The 14,606-nt window shown below is 36.7% G+C and overlaps 1 protein-coding gene across 2 annotated transcripts in view; it reads left to right on the top strand.

The window, feature by feature from the left end:
• Cfap20dc (CFAP20 domain containing) overlaps positions 1-14,606 on the top strand; it is a 220,012-nt gene that overhangs the window by 76,840 nt on the left and 128,566 nt on the right. For both annotated transcript variants that reach the window (XM_048801194.1, XM_015494492.2), the window contains exon 2: positions 9,153-9,267. In XM_048801194.1, coding sequence (XP_048657151.1) covers positions 9,250-9,267 — 18 coding nt within the window. In that variant the 5' untranslated portion in view covers positions 9,153-9,249. The remainder of the gene's footprint in view (positions 1-9,152; positions 9,268-14,606) is intronic.

The following is a 14,606-nucleotide window of genomic DNA, read 5'->3' as shown; positions in this document are numbered from 1 at the left end:
AGTCCCAGTATCTATTTTCATGCTTGGTACTGTGTAGATGCTCAATAAATAGAGGAGCAAATGTTTCGTAGGGCAATTACAAATGTCTGAATCAAAATCTGTGAAAATGCTGTGACAACCAGGTCTCAGCCTCAGGGAGTTTATAGGTTAGCAGAAAAAGCAGTGTGGATGGCAGCCTATGATGACATCCTTTTTTTTTTTTTTTTAAACCAAGTCACTGCAGCAGGATGAAGGATGTTATGAGCCAGCATTCCAACTTTCCATTGTGGAGTTGGGGTTATTGATAAGAGGTTATGTAAGCATGTATGAGACACTCCGATAATTCACTAAATAATCCACAGCCACCCCAGTCAATGGTGGTTAGAAGTTCGGGAGCACTTCCTATGTGTCAGGTACAACTCTGGGCATTTTACATGCATTCACTAATGTGGTTCTCGTGATAGTCCCGTAGGTACTGTCATTTCCCACATTTTATAGACGAAGAAACAGACACAGGAGGGCAAGTCATTTGTCTGATATGCAGCTAATGTGTGATGCAGCCAGAATTCAAACCTAGAAGGCCTGGCTTTAAAAGATTGCCCTGAACCTGAACCATTATGATATATTTCTGCTTTAGTTGATCATGGTTAGTCCAAAACAATAACAATTTATTACTGAAAACTTTGAATAGCACTACTTGAAAACTACAACCCAATCAAAATAGTATTGATGATGAATTTGTAATAAATTGTCCTTCCTCCAAATGAGAGAAAGTCCACACCCCTTACGCTTCTATATATGCACATTAGGAAATTTGCAATCCCCAGAGTTTCAGGGCAGTCAGACTTCTTTGTGGAACTTAAAAATGAGAGATTTCTTTAAAATCTAGAATGAGCTTTGAAATATCAAATTCTAATAACTCTTTTAAACTCAAGTAAAATGTTACTACCGAGTGCTAAAACTAAAATATATGGGACTTCATATTATTCACCCATGAAAACAAAGGAAAAGATCTGTTATGAACCTATGGCCCATAAAATGGACTATAGATAGGCACTGACCTAGAACAAACGGGAGAAAGAAAACTTTCAGTAGCAGAGGTTGAAAAACAGACTGTAGTAAGTTAAAGAAATACATGATTATTTTTCTTGTGGAGATCCAAATCGTTTTCAAGGAAGAGGCAGACAGCTTGTCGATCAAACTGTGATGAATGATTACAATTTTAGTTGGCATCACAGAGAAGCTTTCTCGGAAAAGAGCATACACAAAGGTAGGAAAATAATAAAGAAGGGAGTATGTTTAAGCAGTAGCAAGCATGCTGGCATTATCAGTGTACCATGTCTTGTCCCCTGGACCACCCCTGCTATGAGCTACGGTAGTAGTGGACAGTTTGGTACAAACGTCCACCCCAGGGACTTCTTTTTGGTGCAGTGGGAGCTCTCTCCCAGGGACAGGCACAGCTTGGAGATACTGGGAGTTAAGGCCCCAGAGGCAGCCCTTAACCTTTAAAGATTGGGAGTCACTGGCTATGTGCTCCCCCCTCCCACAATTCAGGCGGTCAGTTCTTTGAGGTGTTCTGTACGTGTCTTTAGAATCTTGATGGGATGGAACCCTGTCATTTGCAGTGGTGTCACTGCAGGTATTTCCTTGTCTCAGACCCTGCTTTGGGGAATGTACTTCCTAAAGAGGCTACCAAACAACCAGGTGTATGCTATGGCTCTAAGGATTGTATTGCCAAAAAGACTCACAAATTGGAGACGTTAGCCAGTACTGAGTTTTATTCATGATTTCAGGGATTCAAGAGGCAGAGAGAGATCCAGGCCTGCCACCCAAGCTCTCCAGTCCTTTCTGGCTCAGATTTAACAGATAAGTTCTCCAAGCAGTACCTGAGGGGAAGTACCACTTATCTAGAGAGAGCCATTTTGGCCATTTTATACCTTTTTAGCTTCAGTGATATTTTCCCAGGAACCATGCCCCTATAAGCCCAAGGATTCCAGTTTGTTAACCATGAGGAATTCTAAACAGATCAGAGTACACCATGCAAAAAGCATTCCATTAAGACTTTTTCCCCTGACAAATACCATTAGTATATTTGTCAGGAGGTCAGTTGGGTTTGCAAGGAATTTTGGCTGGTCACTTTTCTTCCTAGAATGCCCTGAAGTAAAGTAAATGATTATAGGCCCGTCACTCCTCCTTTCCTTCCTGTTAAGCACACAGCCTTTCAAAAGCACTGAGTCAGGTAACTCCCATCCTCTGGAATCGTCAGATAGACTTGGAATTAACTTAGCATTATCCCTGTGTCTTATCTTTATAGGTTTTAGTAGACTTCCTGGCCTTGCTACTTCCTTGCTATGAGAACTTGACCAAGTTTCTTAATGTCTCTAAGCCTCACACTACATTGATCAGAGGTGAATACTGAGTTCTACTTCAAAGAGTTGTTGGGAAGAATAAATGAGATAAATTTTGCAGGTTCTGGCATATGGTAGGGGTTTAGACTTTGGGGAATATACTTCCCTTCCCTTTCTAACTGTGTAATCATAGCTTTGCTATCTCCCCTACCCAGGTCTTCTGGGTTTCTGTTTTTCCATCAGAGCTTTTTGACGTACCTAAAGGAAGGCTTTGTCAATGGAAAGAAGATAATCAATTCCCACACAAACTGCAGTTGGGGGCTATGACCAGCCAAACACACAACAGGGCAGAGTCTCAGGCATCAGATACAGGAACAAAGATCATCCTTCTATGGATGTGCATCACCCACCCTGAAAAGAAAGCATGGGGTTCAGAAAGTGGTCATAAGTAGAATTAACTAAATCTCAGTTTAATCTGGACTCCGCTGGGTATGTAAATTTGGGAAAATCACCTAACATTACCAACTAAGTTTTAGTTTCCTTATCTGTAAAATAGAGATGATAATAATGGTGCATATCTTGTAAGGTTTTTAGGAAGATTCAATGAGAATGCATATAAATGCTCAATGCAGTGTTGGCACACAGAAAATGTTCAATAGATAATATTTATTTGATAATAATATCTTTCCCTTGGGAAGTATATTTCAGGCACCAAAGTCTAAGTCGTCTTCTTGTTCTATGCTGAGTAAACAATAGATTTTTTTCCTTTAGGTAAATTACCACATTGCAGCAGACTATACTCAGTCTTACTAGCTTAGAGAGAGTCCTTTCAGCAGGCTTTCCATGGGATAATAGTTAGAAGTCACAAATTTAAGACCTATTGGAAGACTGGATCCAGAATGGAGCAGGAAGAAGTTCTAAAGAAGTCTTATGATATGTCTTAATAAATTTTAGAAAAAGAAACTTTACAAAATATATTCTTTGACCATGATGGAAGTAAATGTAAAAATCAAGGGCTGGGGTTGTAATTCAGTGGTTGGACACTTGCCTAGCATGCACAAGACCCTGGGTTTGATCCCCAACACCACCAAAAAAATAACAGTATACTTTATTTAAAAAGGCCTTAATATTTTGAATTTAAATAGAATACTTTTAAGCAACCCAGGACTCAAAGAAGAGATCTTAAGAGATACTAGAAAATATCTCAAATTGAATGAAAATTAAAGTTCAATATAGAATGTGAGGAATGTACCTACCATAATATCTTTTTTTATCTTAATATATAGTTTTAGATGTCTATATGAGAAAAAGAAAGACATAGAATTAACAATATAAATTTTCATCCTAAGAAGCTAATGGGGAAGAAAAAGTAAATTTAACCCAAGATAAGTAGAAGGAAAGGAATAATAAGTCCAGAATCAATAAAATGGAAAATAAAAAAGAGAAATTTGATACAGCCAAATGTTGTTTCTTTGTAAAGATAAACTTGATAAACCATAACAGGACTGATTAATAAATGAGAGAGAAGTCAGACATTATCAATGTGAAGGATAAGAGAGGGATACCACTACAGATCCAACTGATGTTAACAAGATAATAAATGGGATAAGATAAGCCACCTTATGGCAATAAACTCAACAATTCTAAATGAAGAACACAACTGAACCAAGAAAAATTAGAGATCTGAATACTACTGTTGTCTATTGAAGACATTACATAAGCAAAATCATCCCAGGGAGAAAACTTCAGATATAGCAAATTCTATTAAAATTTAAAGAATTAGCATCTTTTTAAATGAATACTTTCCAAAAACACAAGAGAAGGAAACACTTCCCTACATTTTAAGAGGTTAATTTAGCCTTGCTATCAAAACCTAACATATCACATTTGAAAATCAACCAGATCATTCAATATTTAGATAAAATAAATTAAAAAGATATAGGATCAATCAATGCAAAAAATCATTTAATGAAATTCCATACCTGTTCATGATTAAAAAAATATATCAAAAAGTAGGAATAGAAAAGCACTCTCAATTTGATAAAGGAAACCTATGTCTACCATTTGATAGGGACATAATGAACCCCTTCCCCCAAGGGCTGTCAGCTTTCCTCACTTCTAACAATATATGTTCAAGGTCCTAAAACATCAGTGTAGTGGTATAAGAAAAATATAAATATAATTGTGTAATGCAAAAAAAAGTACATGTATAAAGTCATGAATTGGTATGAACATACTTTATACAAAGATATGAAAATTGTACTCTATATGTGTAATAAGAATTGTAATACATTCTGCTGTCGTGTATTTAAAAAAAATCAATTTAAAAATAAATAAATAATAAATAAATCCCAAAGGCACATCCAATGACCCATCTCCTCCAGCCACACACTACGTACCTTCAGTTACCTCCCAGTTAATTCATCTCAGTGGATTCATGCATTGATTAGGTGAACATACTCATGACCCAGTCATTTCACCCCCTTGCATTATCTCACACATGAGCTTTTGGGGGACAGCTAATACCTAAACAATAACACCTGGTCTCAAATATTTCAGCATAGTAATAGAAAATGGGCTAATGTGATATGATCAATTGATTTTCATGGCATTTCACTGAGGAAAAGAGAATCTTTAATAAAAGATTCTGGAAAAACTGGGTAAACACACAGAAAGAGAATAACTCAACCCCCTAACTCATTTAACGAAATTCCATACCTCTTCATTATTTTTAGAAACCAATGTGGGATGTATCAAAGCTATATATAAAATTGAGGCTATAAGATGTAGAAGGAAACAGGAAAATATTTTTGCAACTTTGTGCTGGGCAAGATTTCTTTAAAGATACAGAAAGCACTAGTCTAAATAATGACAAACTGAAATTCATCAAATTAAACTTCAGCTAATCAAAAAGCAACCACATCGGTGAATCTATATGAGTCTTTGTATTATGCTTGATACTTTTCTCTATGGTGGAAATTATTTTCAAATAAAAAGTTTTTACTATGCTATTAAGAAAATAGGGAATAAAAGTCTGGGGGTATTTCTAAGTGGTAAAGAGCCTGCTTAGCATGCACAACACCCTGGTTTGGATTCTCAGCACCACAAAAAAAAAATCAATATACATATGTTTTGTGTGTACATATATGTATATGCTCAATGTCCTAAAATATCAGTGCAATAGAGCAAAAAATTAAACAAAAAGCATAAAGACTGAAAAAGAAGAAGTCTGTATTCTATGAGGACATGATTACTAATGTAGAAAATCCTCAGAAATATATGAAAGCTACTAGAACACATGGCTAAATTAACATACACATATATATACACACACATACATATATGCACACAAAACATGTATATATATGTGTGTGTGTGTGTGTGTGTGTGTGTGTGTGTAAGTCAAGAAAGCATTCACTATACATATATCTGACAAAGAACATGTCTCCAAAATGTATAAAAACTTTAACAATTATGAGAAAACAACACAATAAAAGTTGAGTAGAAGATTTAACAGATATTCCACAATTGGAGCTATATCAGTCAACATTACAATAATGCTTAATATCATTAGTCAAAAGAGAAATGCAAATAAAACCACAATTATATAAATTTCATACCAACTAACAATGGCTAAAATTTAAAATTCTAATAGCATCAAAAAGTGAGGGTGTGGAAACATTGTAACCACCCTGAAAAGCTGTTTCTATAAAATTATATAAATATTTTCCTCAAGAACTCAACATTTCCATTCCTAGTTATTTATCAAGAGAATGAAAATACATGTCCGTGACAAGATCTTGCCAGCATGTTTATACAGGTTTTATTCATTAGAAAGCAGAACTGAAATCACCTCAAATGTCCATCAGTAGGAAAATGGATAAGTTATTGGATATACATATAAGACTCAGCAATTTTTTAAAATATCACCATTGATACAGTGCTACAGCATGAATTTTTAAAATGTCATGCTAAATGAAAGAAGCAGACAAAGAAGAGTATATTCTACACCATTCCATTTGTAAGAAATTAATAATCAGATAACAGAGTGTTTGCCCATGGGTGAGGATCAACTAGAGGGGGCCAGAGGGAACTTTCTAGGCTAATGGGCATGTGTTATATTTTCACCAGAGTGGTAATTACATGAATGTATACAGTCATGCAAACAATGAAATACACTGATCATACACTCAAATCTGTGCATTTCGGTTACACAACTGTCATCCAGCAGCAACACAAGAGACCGTGACTATGTTTATTATATCCATTAATTGTGTAGTTTAGAATGTGGCCCTCTTACACACTCCTTTCCTTGGCATAAGGGCCCTGCAAGATTTGGCTCCTTCCTACCTCTCTACCTCATGTTCTTCCCTTCCTTACCTACCAGCTCAGACCTTGCTGGTGCGGCTTAAAGTAGATCATTTCTTTCTATCCTCTAGTTAGTCTCTTATTTCTTTCTTTCATCGAATTTAGGATAACTTTTAACTATTTTGTCTCTTTATACTTTTATCACCTGACTTTTCCAGTAGCATACAAGCTCCAGGAGGGTGGGACCTTGTCTTTGTCACCATTGTGTTGTTGATGTGTCTCTAGCACATTCCCTGGCTCAGCATTTGTTGAATGTGAGAAGGAATGAATGAATGTTCCTAAAGTTCCATGTGCCAATGAAGTGACAGTATACTGACACATTTCTCTGTTGGGAGTTTGATCTTCAGTAATTTTGATAAAAATCATATACTCTTATCCCTACAAGCAAAGGAAACCTTTAATAAAATCATGTCACAGGCGAGTCTTTGGTTTATGCGGTCCCTCTTTTCACTTCCTTTTCTTTCCTGAGTCTCAGGAGCCTTTCCCTCTCTTCCCTAATCAGAACTTCTTACAGGAGAGACCTAGGCACGTCCTGATGACAATGCTTTCCAAACGTATTTAATCCTATACCCCACTAGTAAAATATTCACACATACCTACCACATGGTACATTCATTTACCTTGAAAATACAAATCTATGTTGCTGAACTACTATGTAATGAAATGTGCCTAAAAATAACATTTTTTTAAAGGATGGGATGAAAGTTCTAATGTTTTCTTCCTGCACTTCAGTGGTTGGTGGTGTACCCCCTGTACCCACCATGTGCTCATGCCATATTCAAGATTGTGCCTTAGGATGAATGAGATCCTGCATTTACTTATGCATCTAAGTATAATCCTACAGTAGTGTTAACACTGTGACATCCTAGCTCTGTGTTATGGTTTAGATATGAGGTGCCCCCCCAACAGCTCATGTGTGAGACAGTACAAGAATTTTCAGAGGTGAAATGATTAGGTTATGAGAGCCTTAACCCTAACCACTGATATGGATTAACTGGGCAGTAATGTAAGCAGGTAGGGGGTGGCTGCAGGAGGTAGGTCACTGGGGCGTGCCATTTGGGTTTATATTTTTTCCCTGGTGAGCAGAGATCTCTCTGCTTCTTGCTGCCATGTCCTGAACTGCTTTTCTCCTCCACACCCTCCCGCCTTGATGTTCAGCCCTCACCTTGGGGCCTGAGCAATGGAATCAGCCACACATGGACTGAGACCTCTGAAACCATGAACACCAAATAAACCCTTCCTCCTTTAAATTTGTTCTTGTCAGATGTTTTGGTCACAGTGGTGAAAAGGCTGATTAAAATATTCTGATTATGGACTTAAAGCTTTATGAGGTCTCAGTGTAGGAAGAACAGAATTTTTAGGTCTGGAGTATACCCTGGAATCATCTCACTTAATTTTTGCTGCATTTATTCCTGACATTGTTTAATGACATTTTTCCCACAACAGGGTATGTAGACTGCTTTAGAGGGAGGCAAAAGATGAAATCAGAAAATTGGAAGGAAGAGACGTGAAAGAGCTATAGAAAAGGCTATGTTGATTTTTAAAAATAGTTAATTCTATAATAAATATTGACAATAGTGTATTTCAGTGAAACATCTCTTTGGAGGATGGCTAATTTTTAGAAAATCAGCAGTGTAATACACGTAGACCAAATTGCCAAACACAGGGAAAAAATCATTTATTCTCAGATGAAAGGACAGTTTTCAAGAAAGCATCAATTCTACAATATAGCAGCCTGAGACAGGCTTGGAGATTTTCAGCCCACTGTGTTACCTCTGAGACCTAAAGGAAGCAGAACATAAAAATGAGCCTCTATCAATTTGAAGCAAACCTAATCTTTGTGATCATGGCTGTGGTCTAAATCTATTAAAGATGTTCAAATTCAGTGTCCTTGGTATCACTGCAGGTTGACCTGAAGAGTGAGCAATAAGCTTGTGTATTATAATTCTAGTTGGAAGATATGTGCTTAGGAAGTGAAACCGACATTCGGTGTTTTGTGTGTATCTCTAAGCAGACCAAGAGCCTATATAAAATGACAGGTGCATTTTTAGGGAAAGAAACCCATAATGTTTTCCTATTTAGTAGGTGACAGTATGTCCCAAGATAACACAAGCTTAAGGGGCTGGAACAAGCATGGTTATTAAAGGCTAGCAGTTTCTCAGTTCATACAAATTGAATTTTTTTCATAGGCTGGAGGACAGTGGAAATCTAGTTGCAGAGTACTGAAATAAATTAGCATATTAAGTGGATTTATATATTCAGGCTTCTGAGCACTTTGAATCTAAGGAAGAAATTTTATTACTTCTTAAAAGAAAACGGCAATTCTAAAATCCTGTGTTCGAACTCCCTGTTGGAAAGGGTCTATATGATAAATTATATCATTTTAATGATGATCCAAAGAAGTGGTTATTAAATTGATGGGAGTCTTTGTCTCTTCTGTCTTGTCTCTTCTTTTAGAATTACTGATTTAGGGAACATCAAAAGAAGATTGTATTTATCAACGGTCCATAAGGAACTATCCTCAACCCCTCTTCATGCAAAAATCCCACTCTTTATGATCAAGCGCAAAATTGTAAGTATCACACAAATGTTGCCTAAAATATTAAATTTATAGAGTAAATACCAATCATGGGCCTACTGTGTATATGAGGACATTTGTTCAGTACCATGGTGTACAAAAAAATGAAAATTCATGCCCTTCCTTCCTCTCCCTTGAAATCTACTAGGTGAAAGAATGTTGTTTAAACACTGTGTCACCAACCTGTGATAGAAAGTACAGGGGAGAGAAAAGGTGCTATTGGAACTGTGGAAAGAATTGTAAAAGAGAAAGAAATCTGTCTGGCTACCAGAAGAGGAAAGGCTGTATGAAGGAGAGAGCACTTAGTATGCCCTTGGAAGGACTGGAAGATCTCAACAGGGACAGATGGAGAGCCAGGCATTCCAAGAGAAGGAATAGCATAGGCAAAAACGTAGGCTGCATAGTGGTCCATCTCTAGGGGACTATGGTTTGTCTTTGGGGGACAGTGGTCCATCTTTGGAGGAGAATGGTCCATCTATGAGGAATAGTGGTCCATCTTCTATGGGAGAGTTGTCCATCTTTGGAGGACAGTGGTCCTTCTTTGGAGGACAGCGGTCCATCTTTGGAGGACAGTGATCCATCTTTGGAGGATAGCAGTCCATCTTTGGAGAACACAGAACTAGTCATTGTTACCAGCCTTAAAAATAACCTAAGAAATATCAGTCCTGCTACAGCCTGATAGATTTCAGGAGATTGCAGGTCTGTTGTGTAACTTCTGAAGGGCTTGATCTGACTGAGCAGTATTTCTCAAATTTAAGTCATTTTGCTACTACTCTCTGTACCATGTTTATGTATTACCTGTTTGAGGATATGCCTGATGCTTTCTTTTAAGTTGACTCACTTTCCTTTGGCTGAAATTTATTTTAAAAGAAAACTTTGTATCGCTCTTAGGAATGGAAAATCAGTACAGTTTGCAAAAAAATAAAATAAAATAAAATCTAAAATAAACACGCAAAAACCAACATAGTATTTTAATATCTAGCTAAATAGGGTTTCTTATTAAAGACCCTATTCTGAGGATTGTTCTTTGTTTAAAATAAAGTTTATTAAGGATTAGATACATGTAAAATATTTATTTCTGGCATAGTTAGGGACTGAAAGAATATTGATAAGAGGGAAATTTTTATTCTGTGATTATTTAATGTCATTTAATGCCACTCCCATATAATATCTAAAATCATCTCCCAAATGGTACATGTTCTACTCTTTGGGAACCACTATGATAGAGAAAAGAAGCCCATTAAAGCTTTTGGAGTAGGAAAGGAATACAGTCAGTTCTGGCTTTGGGAAGATTAATATTTGCAATGATTTGGAAGGGTAGGAAAGCAAAGTTGAGGAGACCATTTGCTATATTACAGATTAAAGTTAGTGAAGACTAGGTGGTAGCAGCAAGGAATGGTATGAACCAACATCAGAAATGTATGTAGCTGAATGAGCTACGACCCACGTCAACAGAATTCCCACATATGCTTATATGTGGTATATGCTGTGAGAGCAAGAACAGAGAATCTGGGTTCTGAACCCTACTACAGCACAGAATCTAGGCTCTGACAATTCTTCTACATTTTTATTAAATATGTAATGTAAATAATATATAAAGGTTAAGAACTTAGAATCTGAGTTCTGACACTCCTGTACAAATTTCTATGTTCATTTTCCTCATCTATAAGATGCAGCTAATATGAAGTGTATACACCCACCATTAAGGCTGTTGTGGGGATTTACATGAGTTAATAAATCTAAGGTTCTTAGAATAATGCTGTTATAGTAAGCCCTTGGCAAGGATTATAGATCCCATTTACTCTTTAAATGCTATTTCTTCCAGGAAGCCCTCTGTGATTTCACCCTCTTGGATCAGATGTTTTGGGGACATCTCGCCATTCACAATTTCATAACCTTCCTAATACTTCTCCACTGTGCACTTTAATTGAGTATCTCCTTGTCTCCCCCATTATACTATAAGCATGTCTTAGTGGGCTTCTATCCCTAGGCCCTATCAGTACGTAACACATAGAAAGTGCTCAATAAATGTTTGTTGAACAAACAAGTAAGTCTTGATGTGCTTTATAGAAGTTAAAAATAATGAGGTTTTCCTAGCCAAAGTTCTAAATATGCTCCTCATATTTGATTCCACAAATGTTCAGGAGTGTTCAAACACATATTAAGAAATCCTTGCCCTCATTTCTGTTTCCTCCCAATCAGACAGGTGTCTTTCTGTCCTTTGGCAACTAGTGGATATATTTGTTGGTAAACCTCAAAACAGCATTCTAAAAGCACATCATCTTTAGAAAACAGGAGATTTCACAATAAAGTTCCTGCTTTCTAACCTCTTTTGAAAAAAAAAAACACACATCTGTCCCCACTGAGCCTGCCTTTTTGCACAACAGTCAGCTTGAGCCAAGTGGCAACCGCACCCTCTCTGGAGAGCTGGGCGTGGTCCAATGAACTTCAGTCCTCTCTACTCTCAAAGTGCGCAGGTGCGTGCAGACCCTTTTGCTTCACTCATTCAAGTCCTCTGCCTGGGCCCTCCAGGTGTTCGGCTTGCCACACCCGATTTAGAACTTAATTGCCAAGTGGTCCATTCTTCCTTGGTTCTTTGGACTAAAGCCTTTAGGTAGCCAGAGGCAAAAATTAAAGTTAATATTTTTATAGCTAAACCAACATGAATATTTACATATAGGCCACTTTCTGTTCAATGACCTTTAAATGTTAATCTTTCCAATTTATTTTTCATGCTATTCTAAATTTTGAGGAGTCACTTTAATATTTAAATTATAGCAATCAATATGTTTGAGTTTTCAATGGCAATAACAATTAAAAAATTAATAACCATCAGATTAAACAATGGAAGTACCCACTTATTCAGAACTCACTGGAATCAATTTTACTTCTTTAATATAATTTCAGTTAGTTGGTGATGGTGTCAGATGAACATCAACATCTTGCTGTTAAAGTAGGTATAAATGTATAATAAATTAAATTCCATTTGAATAGGAAGTTCAATTATGTCATTCAGAATAAATCACTCATTGAAGACATAAATATGATAAATAATGCCTAAATCGTTGTCATTTAAATGGGTACAACTCCTGAAGAGTTGTACCTTCTTGAACCACATCCTGATGGTATTTTTATAGAGGTCTGGTATTACATTGTTAAAACTTCTACTCAAAAGTTCCCATTCTCCTCAAAGAATGTTTCTCATAGAGCCAGTGATTTGGAAACTTGGGGTTTTCAACAATATTTAATTTCTTGAGTAGCATGAGAAGGAAATGGAGGTGGCAGATTCATGCAGGCACAAGGTGGTTTAGAGATACACAAAAGATACAATTAGAGAATGTCTCAATAAAATCTCTAACCGAGAATCCACTATAATGTTTATGGTACTTATTTAAGAGTTTGTAAATATTTCACCTCATCTGTTAACAAGTATCCGTTTTTCTCTCCCTATTCATCTGTCAGTCTGTGGGGAAGATATTTGGGGAAGGAATTGCTGTTCCATGCCTTCCTCTGCTGGAGGAGACACAATTAATTCAGAAGGAAATACAACTAATTCAAAGAAAGTTTGTTTGGAAAGCAGATGATTACCAGATTAGGGGTTACCCCATTTTCAAATCAAATGAACAGGGAGCATACTGTTGGGGTTTTGAAGTGAGGCCACTGGACCTAGACTGCAGACATTCTGAAGCTAGTTTAGAAGTTTCCTGGCTGAAGATCCTTGGGCGAGTCAGTTATCTCTCTGTGCTCCAGTTTCCTCATCAGACACTGACAGTGGTACAACTCACTTAAAAGAGCAGTTGTTTGGATTAAATGAGCTATAACTTAGAATAATATGGAGCTCACAGTAAGTGCTCAATTGATACTAGGCAATGTTGTTACTGCTTCACTATTTTCTCTCATTGTGAACCCATGTTTATTAACTTGTGAATATGGTGTCATAAAAAGCCTCTCAACTTAGAGGTACTTCAATTCATGAGTATTTATCAAGTCCTTACTGTGGACCAAGGCCTATGTCAGATGACATGAATCCCAAAGTGAATGACACATGACCTTTTTCCTTAAGCAGATTATAAAACTGCAGAAAAAACAAATATGTAAACAATTACTGACAATGGGCTGTGCCAAATACCAGTGCTACTGAAGGAAAATATCAGACCTGTCTAGCCAAGTTAGAGATGGTGACAAATAAATTAATTGCCTCTTGGAACAACATTTAAAACTCTTCTAAAAAAGACAATAAAATTGAGCAGCTTAGCAGCATACAATAGCAATTGCAATGTCCAGCATACAATAAAAAAAAAAGTTATTAGCATGCAAAGTGGAAAACATGAGCCCCTGACCAGGAGAGAGGAAAAAAAAAATCAATGAATAGAAACAAACTTAGGCATGACAAAGATGACAGATGCAGAAGCAGAGGCTTTAAAACAATTATTGCAAATATCTTCAAAGATTTAAAGGAAAATATGAACATAATGTCAGAACAAATATAAACTTACAATAGAGAAATGGAAACTAGGAGAAGAAATCTGCATTCTTGAACTAAAAAATACATACAATATCTGAAATGAAAGATTGACTAGATGTTTTTTTTTATTTTTTTTTTATTTTTTATTGTTGGCTGTTCAAAACATTACATAGTTCTTGATATATCATATTTCACACTTTGATTCAAGTGGGTTATGAGCTCCCATTTTTACCGCATATACGGATTGCAGAATCACATCAGTTACACATCCATTGATTTACATATTGCCATACTAGTGTCTGTTGTGTTCTGCTGCCTTTCCTATCCTCTACTATCCCCCCTCCCCTCCCCTCCCCTCTTCTCTCTCTGCCCCCTCTACTGACATTCATTTGTCCCCCTTGTATTATTTTTCCCTTTCCCCTCACTTCCTCTTGTATGTACTTTTGTATAACTCTGAGGGTCTCCTTCCATTTCCATGCAATTTCCCTTCTCTCTCCCTTTCCCTCCCACCTCTCATCCCTGTTTAATGTTAATCTTCTTCTCATGCTCTTCCTCCCTACTCTGTTCTTAGTTACTCTCCTTATATCAAAGAAGACATTTGGCATTTGTTTTTTAGGGATTGGCTAGCTTCACTTAGCATAATCTGCTCTAATGCCATCCATTTCCCTGTAAATTCTATGATTTTGCCATTTTTTAATGCAGAGTAATACTCCATTGTGTATAAATGCCACATTTTTTTTATCCATTCGTCTATTGAAGGGCATCTAGGTTGGTTCCACAGTCTTGCTATTGTGAATTGTGCTACTATTAACATCAATGTAGCAGTGTCCCTGTAGCATGCTCTTTTTAGGTCTTTAGGGAATAGACC

Source organism: Marmota marmota, unplaced genomic scaffold, assembly GCF_001458135.2.
Source record: "Marmota marmota marmota unplaced genomic scaffold, marMar, whole genome shotgun sequence".
NCBI lineage: Eukaryota > Metazoa > Chordata > Mammalia > Rodentia > Sciuridae > Marmota > Marmota marmota.
The sequence above is the reverse complement of the archived record's forward strand: the minus strand, read 5'-3'. Positions and strand labels throughout refer to the sequence as shown.